This window comes from Rousettus aegyptiacus, unplaced genomic scaffold, assembly GCF_014176215.1.
Source record: "Rousettus aegyptiacus isolate mRouAeg1 unplaced genomic scaffold, mRouAeg1.p scaffold_m13_p_5, whole genome shotgun sequence".
NCBI lineage: Eukaryota > Metazoa > Chordata > Mammalia > Chiroptera > Pteropodidae > Rousettus > Rousettus aegyptiacus.
The window spans coordinates 15,826,660-15,843,285 of NW_023416308.1; the positions used below are offsets into that span (position 1 = coordinate 15,826,660).

Here is a 16,626-nt window from a genome sequence, read left to right on the forward strand (position 1 = left end):
ATATAGTGAGCAAATGTCCCAATGTTTGCATAACATGTGTTTTCAACTAAAGAGACCCCTTCTGTATTCCTATGACACCTCGAACTCCAAATATAAGCAAAAGAATGTGACTAATCTGACTATGGAAAAGTTATACTGTTAAAAGTCAGTGTTCATAAACACATGTAAAACACAAAGACACCCCCCTTTTTTTTCCCAATAAAGGGTATAAAGTTACTCCCACCTGGATACTGTTATTTGCATCCCCCTCTGTGGTCTTGTGTAGCTTGTCCTCCCTAAGTTGTCCTGCCTTGGTGACTACAATTCTAAACTCCCTTCCTGCAATGTTGCCTCTTAACAGAATTACTCTTTCTGTACTCACACAAATGGAAACAGAAGAGACGAAAACCCCTGGGGATGCAGCCAGTGCAGGTCTCAAACTAATCAGCTGCTAAGCACAACCAGAATTTCTCTGCCTCTCTTGACTTGGCTGATTTCCTCTTGACTCAGGGTTAGTGATCTTGCATGGCATAGATTTAGGACCCAGGGGGCGCCTTTAGCTGAAAAACAGCTCGCTGCAGCAAGCTAGCTGGGAAGCTCCCAGTTCTAAAGAGAGGCTGTTTACCAGAAGAGCATAACAAGGGCAGGTCTAACTGTGAGGCTGGGACTGGGAGGCAGAGCTGCCGCCAAAGAGGACCCCGGTTGGACACTGGTCAATCACCTGCAAGATGAAGGTGTTGAGGATGCTGTTGGCCTGGGTGCAAACATTCCTTGTCAGCAACATGCTTTTATCAGAAGCCTATGGATCTGGAGGTAAGAGCACAATCTTTCCTTTCTGCAGCCAACTTTATGAAGCAGAAAGGTTAAAGCTCCCTATTTCCCAAGCATGGCTAGGCTACACAGGAAGATGACAGTAAACGAAGCTTTTAGCTGGTTTCTGCTGTCCCATGAAAGCCTTTTATTTTTTTTTTTCCTTCTTTCTCTGCCAGGGACTTGCAGCTCCATCTTTGCCATTAAGAACAAAGGCAAGTAGCCACTTTCTCTTTCCTTCTCCTTGCCTGTGGCTCATGAGTGGATGGAACTTGGGGGTTCCTCTCCCACACTCCCTAAATCCTGTTCTTTTCAGGGGTTTTGAGTGGTCTGGCCTTAGCACAGGCCTCCTTCCCCGGTCAGTCTCTTCCTGTGGCTCTCCTGCTGAGGGGAGTGGGAATTTGGAGTCACATTCAGGCAGCGGATTAGGCAGGTTCCCTTCGTTTGAGGCTCTTTTGCCTGACTGAATCTTTTGTAGTATTCTCTTGGGAGAGAGTGTTGCCTGTGGAAGTGAGGCCATATCCGAAGAGATGGAACACCAGAGTTTATGTAACATAGAATTAAAATACAGGGATGAATTTCAGGCCTGGCTGCCCACCGACCCAAAACATCCAAGCCCTCTCCTGCACCCTCCAGAGGGGCCAAGGTTTCCAGAATAACAATCTTTTGCACTTGTGCAGTGCTTTCTGGCTTAACAACAACAAAAACTGAGGTCTCATCACGGGCGCGGTTTTCCACGGGAGGAAGGGAAGCCCAGAAGCCCTGCAGGGGCCAGGATCTCCCAGCCGGAGTGACCTGGGCTCCCTTGCTAGCCACTCAATGCCGCGGGGCTCTTCCTCCTCACAGGCTGCTTCTGGGACAACGGCCACCTGTACTGGGCACACCAGCCCTACCCCACGCCGGGCCTCCGTTGTCTCAACTGGCTGGACGCACAAAACAGCCTGGCCTCTGCCCCCAAGGAGGGTGAGTATCCGTCCTGGGCGGCGGACGGGCAGCGGCCGCGGTCCTGGCCCAGGCCCATGGCTCCTTGTCTTCCCTCCCAGGCGCCGGTAACCACAGTTACTGCCGGAACCCAGATCAGGACCCGCGCGGTCCCTGGTGCTACGTCAGCGGCGAGTCCGGTACTCCTGAGAAGAGGCCCTGCGAGGACCTGCGCTGCCCAGGTACCTGCCCGGGACCCCCAGGGCCTCAGGAACACCACGACCCCAGCGCCTAGGGCTGCCTGGACACTGCCGTTACAACCTCTTCGCACATGCGGGTGCAGGCGCCGGCCGGCCGGCCGGCCCCGCCCCCGCCCCCGCCCCGTCCGATTGGGCAGGGCTGTCTCCAGGCCGCGGGGCCCAAAGCTCATTGGCCACCTCCGCCTCTCTATGTGAGCTCCCTCCGCGAGCGCCTGGTAAACAACCGTAGAAGGCGAGCTCCGCCCTACGGCGGCGTGCTACGGCGGCGTGCTTCGGCAACCTGTTCCTGAGCCGCAGCGCTTCCTGGGAAAGCCCCAGGGAGCCGCGTTCGGTTTCTGAACTCCTTAGCCATCACCTTAGCGTTTACTGTTTATGGAGCATCTGCTGTGTGCTAGCCTCTGCACACAGCTCTCCCCTCCCCACCCGTGGAAGAAGCTCTTTGGGGATCGGAGCCTCAGATAAGTTCAGCAATTTATCGAAGGCAATGAAATGGCAGGGTCCAAATTTGAATCCAAGTCTATTAGATTCGAGCGCGGGCTTGTTGCTTCCGTGGCAGCAAGACAGTTCTGTAGGATTAAGTGGAATGTGTAAAGCATATAACAGAGGGATTGGCACCACGCATGGGCTCAGTAAATGTGAGCTGCCCAGAGGAGTCATGGATTATCTCCTGGCATAGAGGGAGATCCCCTGGAGAAGCCGGCAACTGAGTTGGGTCTTGGAAGATGGCAAGGATTTGAACAGATAAAGAGATGGAAGGCAGGAGAGGCTCACTGTGATGGTCATCCCCTCACATTTGCCTTGCCACAGCTATGGTACGACCTTGGTCTTTTTGCTGGGGCAGGGTTTGATTTGAGTATATGGGTCATTCTAAAGTGAATGTCCCTTAACTCCCTCAGTACTCAGGCCACGTTTAATTGTGGAATTTACTCAGGCCACTCTGATGAGAACTGTTTCCCACTTCACTTCCAGAGACCACTTCCCAGGGCCTGCCAATCTCCATGACAGAAACAGAGGAGGCATCTGAAGTGCCAAGTGGAGATGAAGTGCAGCTGTTTGCTCCTGCCAATGCCATGCCTGCCGGGAGTGAGGCAGCGGCTGTGCAGCCTGTGATTGGAATCAGCCAGCGGGTACGAGTGAACTCCAAGGAGAAAAAGGACCTGGGAACCCTAGGTATGACTGCCCCACCCCTGTCCTTGTGGGATTCATGCAGAAACATTTGCTGATTTTCTTGGATGAGGCTAATGGAGCCTTGTGTCCTGTCCTTGGCAGGATCTGTGCTGGGCATTACCATGATGGTGATCATCATCGTCATGGGAGCTGGAATCGTCTTGGGCTACACCTACAAGAGGTCAGTAACTTTTCTTCTGGGTTTCCTGTATACAAAGTTGAATCAGACTCCTTTGTGGCATTCTTACTCAAAAAATAAGGAAATAAATAAAAGTTGAAGTATCGAAGGAGGAAAACCAGCTCAAGATGTAGAGACTTGGTTTTGGTCTTTATCATGTAACCTTGAACAAACTCTTTCCTTTGATGCCTTTATTCCTCACCCAAAGCCTTGTGAGGTAGAGGTTCGTATTGCCCATTTTACAGATGATGAAACCTTTGTCAGAGAAGTGAAGTGACTCGCCTGGGGTTGTACTGCCTGGGAGTGGCAGAACCTGGATTCAAACCCAACTCTTTTGATACTAAATCCCCCAATGTCTAATCCAGTGTATCTGATGTGGAAGTGAGTGGCATTGCAGAAATTAGGCTGGACACTCATTGTAGGACCCAAAGATTGAATTCTTCCTGTGAGTTATAAAATTCTGCTAGTAGAAGACTTCCCCAGCTACCACTTTTGCCATTGGGGCTTGAATTTCCTGAGTCATAAGGATCTCTTCTAGGACAGAAGGAAAAAAAGTGAGTTGGACGACAGCCTGTTTATATATATCAGAAAGCCAAGGAGGCTACGTGGGAAACTCAGGGACAAACCTCTTTGGCTGGGACAGTAGGAAGAAGAAGACTTATTTTGAGAGGGCCCCTGAGAAACGACATGGAAATGGCTATCAAAGTCAATGACAGGTGCAAGATGATAAGCCAGAGTTGCATTCCTTTTTATAGGACTGGTTAACTGGGAAAATTATTTGCTGTTCCTGAACAAAATCAGGGGATTTGACTTCCATCCCTGAGTGTCTGTGATATTTCTCTTCTGTGATCTGAGAGAGCATCCTGTAAGGGAAGTGGCATGGTGGCCTGCATTTTCCAGTGGTGAGGGCCATGTCTGAGCCCACAGCCCTAGTGAATTATCCAGCATTAAATAAATATAAAGTGCCCTTAGAGGTGATGCAATCAACCTCCTCGTTTTACAGATGAAAAAGGGGAAGTGTTGGGTACTGATGATAACAATGCAAAAACAAAAACAATAGCAGCAGTAGCAAAGAACATTTACCATATGCCAGACAGTGCTTCAAGCAGTTTGCATGCCTTAACTCAATTCTGGCAATCACTTTTATGAGGCAAATACTGTTATTAACCCCCAGTTTATGGATTAGGAAACTGAGGCAAGAGAGGTTATGTACCTTGCCTGAGGTCACACAGTTAGCATTTGATGGAGCCAAGTCTTAGCCTTGCCACTAAGTTACTGTGTGACTTCTGGCATGTTGCTTTTTTTTTTTCTGCTGCAGAGCATTGCTGTGGCTAAGGCATGTGACTGCTTAGCTCAGTGGTCATGACGAAAGTTGTTTTTCTTTTATGTAAAATGTGGGTACTGTACTCGTGCTCTCTAACCACAGTTTTTCTCTAATTTTCTGTGATTCACAAAGCAGAGGTTCAGAGAGGGGAAGTAATGACCTGAGAGGGTCTCTCGAGTCCCAGTCAGGGTCGTTACCCCCAGCAGAATGGTTGATGTGGTAGGTCCAGGGACACCTGCTTCTTCATTTCAGAGAGACAAAATGATGTGGTAACCCTGGCCTACAATTTGTGTCAGAACCAAACCATGTTAACTGACGTTAGCCCTTGATCCTCAGTCACTGGATAGCAGTTGACTCTCTTCTAATCTTGTGACAGTTTCCAAGCCTCCAGGTACTTGACCTGACTAAATGTTCTTAATTCTGAGCTCGGTTGTCATGCCCAATGAGGAAACCTGGCCTTTCTTCGAGATTTGCTACTGTAGACTATCACGAGACTGCCCTGAGGCCTAAGATAATTTTCCTGTAAACTCAGGGCAAAACAACAAGTCACCAGACTCCTCTTCACGAACCATCAGACCACCCCTTTCCCCATCAAAAGTGCTCTGAGCACAAACTGTACAACAGGAAACCACATGTGAGCTACAGGAAAGCTCTCCACAGAGTCAGGGAAAAATTCCTGGAAAGAGTTGTTGAGTGTAGGTTCTGTTACCCTACTCCTCAGTTTCTTGTCTGTGAAAAGGGAATAATATATGCCCCCTCCACACACACACCATGCCCACCTGACACCCACCCACCCAAGATTATCATAAATATTAAATATAAATAGAACACTAGTTAGGTAAACAATCACAGTAGCAGTCAACATTTATTGCATATTTTCTTAATAACTAAGGCTGTACTGATGCCCTTGCCCAAGCTGCACACTAGAAAGATCACTTTTACACTGTTTTACATCCAAGCTAATAAGATGTGTCTACAGATTATCAGCATCTCCCAGTCCCGAGAAGCCCAGTAGCTTCATGCAAATTTGCCTTGGATTGCAAAGGACAGTAGGAGAAATAGAAACTTTCAAAATAAAATAGCTGGATTTAGAAGTCAAAAAAACCATGATCTAGTTCTAGAACTGCTACCAATTCTGGGTGTGACACTGGACAGGTCATATACTTTTTCTGGTTTCATCAGTTTCCTCATCTAAAATAGTGTAGGGGCAAGCGGTTAAGATATGATGATCCTCCCAGCTCTAATATTTCCTAAAAAAACCAGTATTACCCGCTGGTGGCTGCAGGCAGTACTGGGTTCAAATCCCAGCTCTGCCATTTGCTTGAATCAGTGATTTAACCTCTCTGCATCTGCCTTCCCATATCTGAAACAGAAATCCTAATAGATGCTATTTAGGTTTGTTGTGAGGATGAAACAAGACTGCAGTTTGGGCATATAGTTGGTGTTCATAACCTTGGCTGCTTTGAGGAACTTTTTCTGAGCAGCAGTGTGACACAGCATTGCTTCTTGCTGGGAAAATAGCTGTGTCTCAGAGTTACCTAATAATCTGAAGAAACCTGTGTTGCCTGAAGGAGGACTTCGATGCCTCCATTCTTCCACCCCTACCCTCCCCCCCCAAAAGGATGTCAGAGGCAGGTATCAGCTTCATCCATACCTGCTCTCTCAGGCTAGCTCAGCTCCCAGATCCTGGCCCTGGAGCAGTCAGGGATAGAATTACATACGGCAAAAGGCAATGAGGCTAATGGGATGGAGCTTTCTCCTGCCTGGGAAGGGTAGGTAGGCACCAGGCTTCCTCTTAGGGGAGGAAGGGTGGCAGGTGGGAGTGGAGGGGATGAGGGCTTAGCCATGCTCATCTTTGTCCTGGTTGTCTAGGCCATGAGGTTCAGATGGCCAGTCTGCAGCTCCATGTCTGCCCCAAGCGCAGTGTTGGAGGGAGAGCTTATTTTCTGATAAAAAGGCAAGGGGAAAACTGTAAGTCAACACCATTCCATCCCCTTAGGAGAGGAGCTGAGTCAGTGAATAAGCCTTTTGTTCTTTCTTGGCTGCCAGACAACTGCCTGGCTGCTCCCCCCATCCCCCCAAACCCAACGCAGTGAGATTGGGCTGAGCTGCCTGCTGGTCAATGCAGCAGGCCTGGCGGCTTCTCTCCAATCTTGAAGAGATCTCGGGGGCAGCCACCGTATCTCCAAGATTCACTTGCAGGCAGCGTTAACAGGAGACACGTGGGGTTGGGTGTGTTTTGAGGCTTCTAAATGGATGAGAATAAACCAGATGAGTCCCAGCACCTGCTTCCTTTATCCTTGGCTGCTCTTCCAGCCATGCTCTGACCCATTAATGTGAAATTGATTTTCCCCCTCCAAAGACTTGTGTATGATACAGCCTGACCACTATCAACAACTCAGGGGGCTACAACCAGATGTTTGGCAAAGGAGGTAGCCGAGGAAAACAAAGTCTGTTTCTTCATCTATAAAACGTGTATATTATCTTGCAGAGTTGGTGTGGAAATTAAACACAGATGGTACATACATAAAGTGCATGGCATCCAGTAGGTGTATAAGTAGCTTTTCTCATCCTGGTTTGGGGGACAATTTCTTGACACCTTCGTAGGTACTCAAGAAGTACCCTCTTCCTCCAGCCCCTTATATTTTGAAATTCAGGCCTGGGCAAGACACCTGTATACTCCACTTCTTTTTGTAAATTGCCTTTTGGTCTTCTACTGGCTTGGGAGCTCTCTTTTAAAATTAAACCCAGAGCTTGCAAGTTTCTCCCTTTATGGGCAACCTTGAAGAATCTGGCTTTTTTATTACGAGGTAGGTGTTTCCAGTTTGGCAGCAGCTGTCATTGACAAGCAGTACCTGAGGGCAAAGTGAATCTCAGGCTGTGAGTAGGGATGCACTTGACCCAGACAACCCTCTTCTCATGTCCCTCCATTTCTCCTCTGGGTGCCCTGAGAGTTATTCTGCTGCCGGAGTTGGTGATTTCTGGTACAGAGGCTAATGAGGATTGGGCAAGAGCTTCAGGCCTCAGGCTTGCATATTCAGAAACTAAGTTACCCAGGATGACTTGGGGAAATGAGCTCACAAATTTGCCTTCTGTGACCTTACAGTGAGGATTAGTGTTATCAGAGCACGTCTCATGCAAGGGATCTTACCAAATATTAGGGGCCCTGGTTCATCTCCTTTTTTTACAGATGACGAAATTAATGCCTAGAGAAGAGGGGAATTGCTGAGGTCACATAAACAATACTTGCCTTGGTTGGTCAGTAGGAGGGTTTCCTTGGGAAACCAGATTAAGATAACATTGCTTGGTGAGTCAAGTCATATTTGGGGCATATCATAATAACCTTTGAGTTTTAAAGCATTTCCACCATTTTCAAAGTGCTTTCACTTTCATTATCTTATTTTGAGGCAGATATCCCATTTCACAGATAAGGGGACTAAGGCTCCAAGGCTAAGTGTTTTGCCAGGTGTCACACGCCAAGGTTTAGCTGTTAGTAGAACATGAGTAGAGAACGGGGTGATTTAAAGATAGTTCTGAGGCACCTGTACAAACTCCTCCTATTTTAGCCCCTGTTATTTTCTGTGTTCTTCTCTCATGTCTGGAAACTTGTCATTGCACCTCTTATCGTGACAGATGTATAATCCATCAGATCTCAGCCATCTCCCTGAGGAGGTCTGAAGTGGGCCCATATTGTTTCACCAAGTCATCCATCAGCTAGCTGCCTGTTGTGAGGCCTCTTTCAGCAGGAGGTGGTGGAGGGGGGGGGCAGTCCTTCTGGGAAGATTTCCTACAGCAACTGAGCCCATGTATCTAGTTGCTGGCTTCGAAGGATGCTGACCTGCTTCCTGGATGCTGGTTCTGGTGTTGTGTGCTAGGCACTCACCAAACCCTTTCGTCTGCAATAGTAGTAGCCCTATTCAGTGGGAAGGGCCCTACATACACAACCAGAACACTGGGTTTGAGTCCCTCCTCCACTATTTCTTTGGGGTGGCCCTGATCATGTCTTAACTTCTCTGAGTATCAGCCCAAGTCCAACAGTGACTGTCTTAGAACAGGATGGTCAGGTCAGTTTTACGGACTTTATGGGTTAGGGCTGAGATAGTTCACTGGGTCTCTTAGGGGTCATAGCCTGAAAGAACAAAACTATGTCTTGCTTTAAGAGTCTTTTTTCCTCTACATTCTCTTCATTGAGCCCCACTGTAGCACTGTGAAATTCATGCCACTATCAGCCCCAATTTACAGGTGGGGAAGCAGAGACACAGGTGTAGGAGGTAAGGGAGTCTGGCAGAATAGAAAGCTAGTACATCAGCCACTGATTTCACTGTGACCATGCTAACTCCTTCCATGCGTGAGCCTCAGAGATGCTAATGAGCAGAGCTATGTAGGAGGCACAGCCTGATCACTTCCCTCTTTTCTTGCCAGGGGGAAGGACCTGAAAGAGCAGCGGGAGCAGAAAGAGTGTGAGAGGGAGATGCAGCGAATCACCCTGCCCTTGTCTGCCTTCAGCAACCCTACCTGTGAGATCGTGGATGAGAAGACTGTTGTGGTCCATAGCAATCAGACTCCAGTTGACCTTCAGGAGGGCAGTGCCCCCCTTATGGGCCAGGCAGGCACCCCTGGGGCCTGAGCACCCCAATGGGCAGAAGCCCATGCAGACACTGGTACAAGATGGCCTTCCCTCCTACAGCTAGGAGGATCTATAGTCTCTGTGTGGTTTAAACCCTCCTCACATTTTTTTCTTTTCGTTTTTGGTGAATCCTAAGACTGAAGCAAGAGGTGTTGTGGACTGAGGGCAAGGCTAGGCAGGGTCCTACCAATGCTCTTCTTCCATTCCCTTGGGGCAGGATTTTGCCTGTGGATGGAAACAGTGACAGCCCCACAGCAGTGCTGCTGACAAGGGCTTCCAGACATTGCCTGTGCCCGGAACTGAATCAGGGATGGACAGGGAGCTCCCCCAGGCTCCTCTGTGCTTTACTATCTAAGGTGGTCTCAGTGTCCGCCTTTCCATCTGTTCTTTGTGGGCTTGAGCGGCGCACACTGTTATTCATAGTTCAGGTCAAGCAATTGAGGGATGACATTTTAAAAATATAGTTTTTTAAATATTTGGGATGGAACTCCCCTAGTGACTGCTGAAAATGGGAAATGAGTGTGTATAAAAGTACGAACTGTGGGTTGAGAATGAGATCTCAACTAGGGGCTGCTGGGTGTGCTCCAGCTTGCTGGCAAGTGATGTGCCTTGACAATAGTGGGCCAGGCCCAGGCCCTCTTCCTGTTTTGAAACGAAAGGACTGAACTTTCCACTTATGAAGAAGGTAGATAAGGATCGCGACTGCCTTAGGCCACAGGACCTGAGGTGAACCTGGGGTGCCCTATATAAGTCTCTTTTCAGAGTAGACAGTGACCTCTCTTCATTTTGCAGGAGTAAAACAACAGTCAACTAACCTATGGGAATTATACTGTGGGGCCTTGTGAGCTGTTTCTGAGAGGTTAACCTGGAAACTAAGCTCAGAGGCAAGGTAATAAAGTGCTTCAGGGCTTGTCTGCAGTGGCCTGAGTTTGCAGGTGCCTCCAGCCCAGCGCTGTCCACTGGGGCAGTGGGGTAGGGTCACAACCCCTAGCTTGTAAGTCATAGAACCACTGGCAGAGACTTTAAGAGTTCCTCAAACCTTTTGGACACAGGACCCCAGAGGGGGAAAGTGACACCCACGGTCATAGAGCAAGCTACAGGCATGGCCAGGAGGAGAGTGCAATTCTCCGCAGCCACGTGCTGCACTGTGCCAGTGGCTCAGCAAGGGCTCCAATTCCTGATGTCACACTTGGAGGCCTTAGCAGTGCTCCCTATCCACAGAGCTTCCTTTCCAAAGTCCTTCCACTGACCCACATGGAGAGGGGGGTTAGTGGGGCCCACTGTCTTTAGCAAGCTGTTCCCAGGGGTGGTTTGCTGAGAGGACGTATGCCTCAGGGGGTCCCTTGGTATTAGTGATGCTGAAGAAAAGAATATTACTGGTTTCTACTTTTCTATAAAAGTATTTCTCTGTGTACATGTTTTATATACCTCATGCTGATACCTGCATATAAAGTGCAGGAAATTGCTCTGCATTTGATTTATATAAATAAATTAAAAAAAAAAAAAAAAAAAGGACTCCACATTGTGAAGTTTTCCTGGGGTACTAGGAATACTTTTCTCATAAGTTAGGAAGCTTTTGGCTACCTGTCAACACCTGTGTGGCAGGCTCTGGGCCCCAAAGGAATGACTCAGCCAGCAGGTAGGAGTCAGACGTGTTTTAAGGACTAGTGGAATATACATGTTCTCTGGAGCAGGCTGGAGTCCACTCAGGAGGGGCGGAGTTAGAGTCAGGGAGCATGACAACTCGCTGCCATGGGGAATCATGTGGCCTGGGCTTGAAAGTGGCCAGTAGTGTTCTAGAAGGGGCAGACAAGCCAGCATACCTTCCATAGGTATCTGTAGGCCCCAAGTCACTCTCACTATCGTCAGTTTTGTTAATTGCTTAATTTATTTCGTCTGCTCAATGGCCCAGCTTGGACCCACCACTCCCACACCTGCCGAGGGCACCTGAGGCACAACCAGCCACACAATGCTGATCTTGCTGCTGCTGGGAGCCCAGAGCTCAACTCCACAAGCTTGCACACTCCACACACAGTATGGTCTATATAACATAGCCAGAGATGACATCTAATCCCACAACTCATCAGATCTATGAAGTTATTTCACATATCACCCAAGAGATAGAACAAGATAGTATTAACAGCAATCACTCTCATGGATCACTCCCACCCACCTCCTCCCTCCCACCCCCAATACAACCACCACACATCCCAGTAATATCCCAAACCCATTCCTAATTTGTTAAATATGGTGCAAGCTCACAGACACTTAGGAGGAGGCAAATCTATTTGTGTTGAGTCCCTGGAGCTCTGGGAGCCAAGGTTGAGGCTGCCCTCAGGGCTTTTCAGCACCTATGGCTGTGGTTCAGGGGGCTGCAGCCAGGAGCTAGTGAGCTAGGCTAGCCAACAGGGGAAGTAGGAACTAGATGGCCCAGCATCTAAGTTCTGGGACTGCCACCACTTCTTCCTGCCCAAGTTGGTGCCTGGACTGGGTATGAAGGAAGGGTAGACAGTGGCTGGCGCAAGGACAGGAGATTGCTGAGACTGCCACTCCCCCAGCCTCATACACTGGACCTGTGATAAGCCATACTGTCCTCCAGAACTCATCTAGCAAAATGTCTTGGGCTTCTGACTGACATACCCACCAGGCACAAGGGACAGCAGCCTGGATTGGATATGGGCTTTCTAGAGGGCAGTTTTCTTTCCAGCCCCCAGCCTCTTCCTGCACTGCGGGTGACTTCTTGTTGTGGGCAAGAAGGATGCCACCCAGAAGTTCTCAGCCAGTCTCCAGTACAGTTTGAGAATGAGAGGCAGAAGCTCCTTCTCACATTGATGTGGCCTGGGAGGTAAACGGAAACCAGCCCTTCCTGTGACTCCCAGCCACTTCTACAACAAACTAAGGGACTCTTCACATGAAATCTACTCCCTCAACCCCTGCTCCAGGGGAGGGTGGGACAGAGTGGAAGGGGGGTAGCACCACTGTCATTTCACATCCTTAAATCGCAGCTTGGTTACCAGTCTTGCTCTCGTCCACACTCCCACCTGAAGTCCTCCTGCCCTCAGCTGGACCAGAGACTTCAGAACCACAGGCAGGTTCATCCTGGAATCCTGCCCAGCAGGTCCAGGTCATGCTGATTAGTGTAAGCAAGATCCTCCAGGAATCCCACTGCCCGGAAGTTCCTCAGTGGTCAAGAGTAACAGATTCCTCCTGGCCCAGGAGGCAGGCTTTTTTCTTCTTCTTCACAGCTTTCAGGCGAATGTTGGATTTATAGACAGTAACCAGGCCCCAGAACTTGTGGAGATACATTTCCCTGGTGCTGCGCCGCGCGCCTCCTGGGGAGGTAGTAGGGATGGCTTGTTCTGCTCTAAACAAGCCGCCAATCCACAGGAAGCCGGACGGCCCTGCCCACAGCAGGGATGGGGCACAGAGGGGGCAGTGCTGGTTGTGGAACGCCCCCCTGCAGGGGGCGAGGCTGGGGCTAAGGGGGTGAGTCCCGAGTCAGGCCATATTGCATGCTCACAGCGTGGTCCAGCTCCTCCAGCTCTGCAGGCAGTGGGATGCCCAGCTCCCCCAGGTACAGGGAGAGGGCCTCGAAGGAGTCCTCCAGTTTTGAGAATGCCGGTCTAGAAAGAAAAGGGGTGAGTTGGAGGTAGGTGAAATATGGAGTGCTGTGAAAGGCACCCACCCAGGTCTGTGGCTCAACCACTTCCTAGGTGTAGGACCTCGGGCATGCACCTGTGGGAGATGGGGATGTGGTAATGTTATTGCTACTGCATAGGGTTGCCGTAAAGATTAGACATAACACTGTGAGAAGGCTGGCCTGGCTCCAGGGAGTAACTTAAAAAAAGAAAGTCCAGGGGAGAAAAAGCTCCTCCTATGTCTTGGAGGAAACACAATTGTCAAAGATGGGATCAGACTAAGTGCCTTTTTAAAGATCCTTTCCAGTCCTCATACTGTTTCCACATCAATGGATGTGCCCAGGAAAGGGCATTTCATAGACTCAGTAGCTCTTCCCAAGGAGAAAGCAAACACCTGGCTCCCACTGCTGTGGAAACAGCTTTGGTGCCCTGGAATCCTAAGATATCTCTGGCATACTCCACCGGGTTTCTACTTAAACGTCTTCTCAGCCTACTCCGATCACATTTTAAATTACAACTTGTACCCAAAATAATCCTCTTTCCTCAGCTTTATATTTTTAAAAAGCATTTGTCATTTTCTTATATACACTATATTTTATTATATGTACTGTTTTATCATCTCTCCTTGCTAATATGTGAATTCTGGGAGTGCAGGTACCTTTTTCTTATTCATTGATGTATCTCAAGTACTTAGGATAGTATCTAGCACATGGTAGGTACTCAGTATATATTTTTGAGTGAATTAAAAACAGACATTTAGAATGACTGAGAAGCGATATCAGCAGACAAATATTGTGTAGCTTCACGTTTTTTTCTCATGCTTTTACTCCAGTGTTACTGAAGGGCTGCAGTCCTATGTCCCATGAAGGAACAAGACATAGTGCCTTCCAACTTTATAGTGGACCTTTGGAAGTCACTTTAAAATAAAGGTTATGTGTCAATTTTATGTTACTTTAGGGAGATGAAGTTGAGAAAGGAGGAGAGCATTGATGGACCATTGGTTAGGAGATCACAGAGGACGTATACTTCCTGGGCTATATATTTTGTAATGTTTGAATTTTTTTTTTTTTTTAAAGAAACATGATTTTTGATAGCAGGAAAAAAGTGCAAATATTTTAGTTTTCTGATGCACAAACTTGAAAAGAACCAGTGTATCTTTGGTGATAATGAAAGCTATACCCTAAGAAGATTAAGCTAATTTTAAAAAGACTTTTTTTAGAGAAGAAAATCAGCCCAATGCAGAAGAAGCTCACTGTAATAATACCTACTATAAAGAGAAAGTGGACAAACCTGAACATCTACACTATGTATGTTATAATACATTTAGAGTCTCTTAGCAGAATTTCACATAGTCAACAAAAATGGTAAACAGAAAGACTGGGTAGTAACAAGGAAAATGCAGGGCAAGGTATAAAACTTTCCTCTATTTGAAATCATAACTATAAAAAATGTGTGTGTGTGGACATGAACAGGAATATAGAGATATGAAGATACTTATTCCAATAGAATAGCATAGGTTTGGGTGAGTTTCCTTCTGTTAAAATTTATTTTAATGGCTGTGTCTGTGTTATACCAGGTCACTTGCTACTGTGCCCTCATCTAACACTCATATCCCCTACTTGGCATGTCAGAGTTATCGGATGCCTTTCGTGGTTGACAGCCAGATCCTTGAGCTCAAGGCTTTTGCCACTCTTGTTCCTGGGAAGAAGAGACTGGGGATGGCTGAAGGCTGAGGCAAGCATTCCAGAACTTGTGAGCTAAGGAAAAGGGGTGGGATACACACCTACTCTCGGGCTCCAGTTTACAGCAGATGACGGCCAGGGGGAAGAAGGCTGGGGGGCAGTCTGTGGGGACAAACTTTTCCCAGAAAAGTTTCACGTTGAGGCCAAAGTCCAGTGTTCGGGGCAGGCAATCAGGATCTGCATACACCTGCCCGATGATCTGCAGTGAGAAGATGGCTGGTCAGGAATGGACTACGGAGGGTATGGCCATATTGCAGGGGAGTGGGATGCTGGTTCGTGGACAGAAAGGATGGGCAGAAGAGGGAGATAAAAATCAAGGTTAGAGGGCTTCCCTCCAACCCCCACCTCTCAAAATCTTGCTAATCCAGAATGTCTCTCCACAGAGAGTCTGGTTATTGAGGGAGGTTTATAGAAAAGGCCTCGCTGCAGCAGAAGTACAATGTTTCAAATCTGGAGGGGCAGCGTCTACACATCTCACCCTGCCCTGCTGTGTCCCTCTTGTGTCCCCTGTCAGAGTCCAGGCTCTGTGAAGTAAGGGTCTGGGTCTGATTCATGCCTGAAACCTTTTGGTGCTAGCCTAGTGCTTTGTACACAGTATTTGTTCAAGTGATCTCTATTAAAGAAAAGTTTTTAAAGAAACCTTCCTTCATATTCCGACCATCACCTGTCTAGCCTTTGAACGTATGTGTTTTACTGAGCTAAACTCTTAAAGGCACAAATCTTCCCAAAACTCTCTCTAGCCCACAGTGCCTAGCACTGTGCTAGATGGGTTGGCACTTCCTGGAGTGGTTACTTCCACTTCCAGGCTGAAGATGGGGCACCACTAGAGCTTGGAAGGAGAGTCTGCATCTGGCCCAAGATCCAGATGGATAGCCACATGAAAAATCTCCTGCCTTTCCTAGTGATGTTCTGAGTCTCACCCGCCCCTTACTGGCCGTGACTAACAGCAAGCGACTGACCCTTTCTGAGTCTGTTTCCTCAACTGAAAGAATCCTGCCCTGTTGTTATGGAGTCAATAAGACTCAAATGTGTCAACAGATGTGTGATAAACTGTACAACCCTACACTTGTGTTGATTTTATGGTGAGTTACTCATCCTTAGGAAAAGGAGCCCCAGCTCTGAGGCAAGGCAGAGCTGCTGGGCCTGCTGCCTAAGGCAATGCCCATGTGCTGGAGCTCACCTCACAGAGAACAATCCCAAAAGAGAAGACATCCACCGTCTCATCGTAGCTCTTTCCTGGGGGAACACAACAGAGCAGGTTGTTAGGTTTGGTCCCTTACCTGCCGGCTCTGCACTGAGTCTAGGGCCAAACCAGGCCACAGTGAAGAACCTGAACTAGAATAGGTTTCGTGGAGATCCCCAAAGGCTTCCCAGGACAGGTACCACCTGAAAATCACCTCTCTTCAGCCTTGCGTAGGCTGCCTTGGAAAGATTAAACAACACTGTCTGTGACGAAACTACCATGAGATAGTGAAGACAACTGGACTAGGGTTCATTTGGACTCTGCCAGTAGCCAGCTGTGTGCCCTTAGGCAAACCACCGATCTTCTCTGGGCCTCAGGTTCCAAAAAGGGTTGTATCAGGCCATTTCTGAGACCTCACAACCCTGTATGTTTCAAGAATCCCAGCCAGCATCTCTGGCTGGTTTGAGACTTATCCACAAGGGGGTGCCACACTTCAGTTCTCAGCAGGGAGAGAGAAGAAAAGGCTGAAGCTCAGGCAATAAATTGCCTGAGTTCTCACCTACCCTTGGGACACAAAAGCCACAGTCAGATCTCACTCTAAGCCCAGGATGGGACACTGACCAGCTTTTAGGCTTGAGCTCAGGGAGAAAGGAGTTTATGAAGCCCAGTCTGGCAAGGGATAAAAATCACACAGCCTTCAGCTTGGGATAACTTGGTCTGACACTTCACAGATGTCCCCTGGAGCTTCCAGGGCTCTGCTGCTGCAAGATGTGGCCTGCAACTAACCCTTAGGCATC

At 48.2% G+C, this 16,626-nt stretch overlaps 2 protein-coding genes across 8 annotated transcripts in view; one reads left to right on the forward strand and one right to left on the reverse strand.

The window, feature by feature from the left end:
* Positions 1-590: 590 nt before the first annotated feature.
* Positions 591-11,387, forward strand: PIK3IP1 (phosphoinositide-3-kinase interacting protein 1). Of its 3 annotated transcripts, XM_016165519.2 has the most exons (7): positions 595-792; positions 969-1,004; positions 1,636-1,752; positions 1,833-1,952; positions 2,940-3,140; positions 3,240-3,318; positions 9,062-9,266. In XM_016165519.2, exons 1-7 carry the CDS (start codon positions 708-710, stop codon positions 9,264-9,266), a joined length of 843 nt encoding a protein of 280 aa, XP_016021005.2. In that variant the 5' UTR covers positions 595-707. The 3 variants fall into 3 exon arrangements, with proteins under 3 accessions (XP_016021008.2, XP_016021005.2, XP_036077354.1); XM_016165522.2 differs by lacking the exon at positions 969-1,004 and having other exon boundaries at positions 591-792; positions 9,062-9,363; XM_036221461.1 differs by having other exon boundaries at positions 690-1,004; positions 9,062-11,387.
* The window catches only part of LIMK2 (LIM domain kinase 2), a 51,458-nt gene continuing 45,967 nt past the window's right edge, over positions 11,136-16,626 (reverse strand). For all 5 annotated transcript variants that reach the window (XM_016165448.2, XM_036221453.1, XM_016165510.2 and 2 more), the window contains 3 exons: positions 15,827-15,882; positions 14,688-14,845; positions 11,136-12,889 (listed from right to left, as the gene is read on the reverse strand). In XM_016165448.2, coding sequence (XP_016020934.1) covers positions 12,745-12,889; positions 14,688-14,845; positions 15,827-15,882 — 359 coding nt within the window. In that variant the 3' untranslated portion in view covers positions 11,136-12,744. The remainder of the gene's footprint in view (positions 12,890-14,687; positions 14,846-15,826; positions 15,883-16,626) is intronic.

Coding starts and splice junctions, on each gene's coding strand:
- PIK3IP1 (XM_036221461.1), top strand. CDS start 866: ATGGCTAGGCTACACAGGAAGATGACAGTAAACGAAGCTTTTAGCTGG. Junction 1,005..1,635: donor CTTTGCCATTAAGAACAAAG/GCAAGTAGCCAC, acceptor TCCTCCTCACAG/GCTGCTTCTGGGACAACGGC. Junction 3,319..9,061: donor TTGGGCTACACCTACAAGAG/GTCAGTAACTTT, acceptor TTTTCTTGCCAG/GGGGAAGGACCTGAAAGAGC.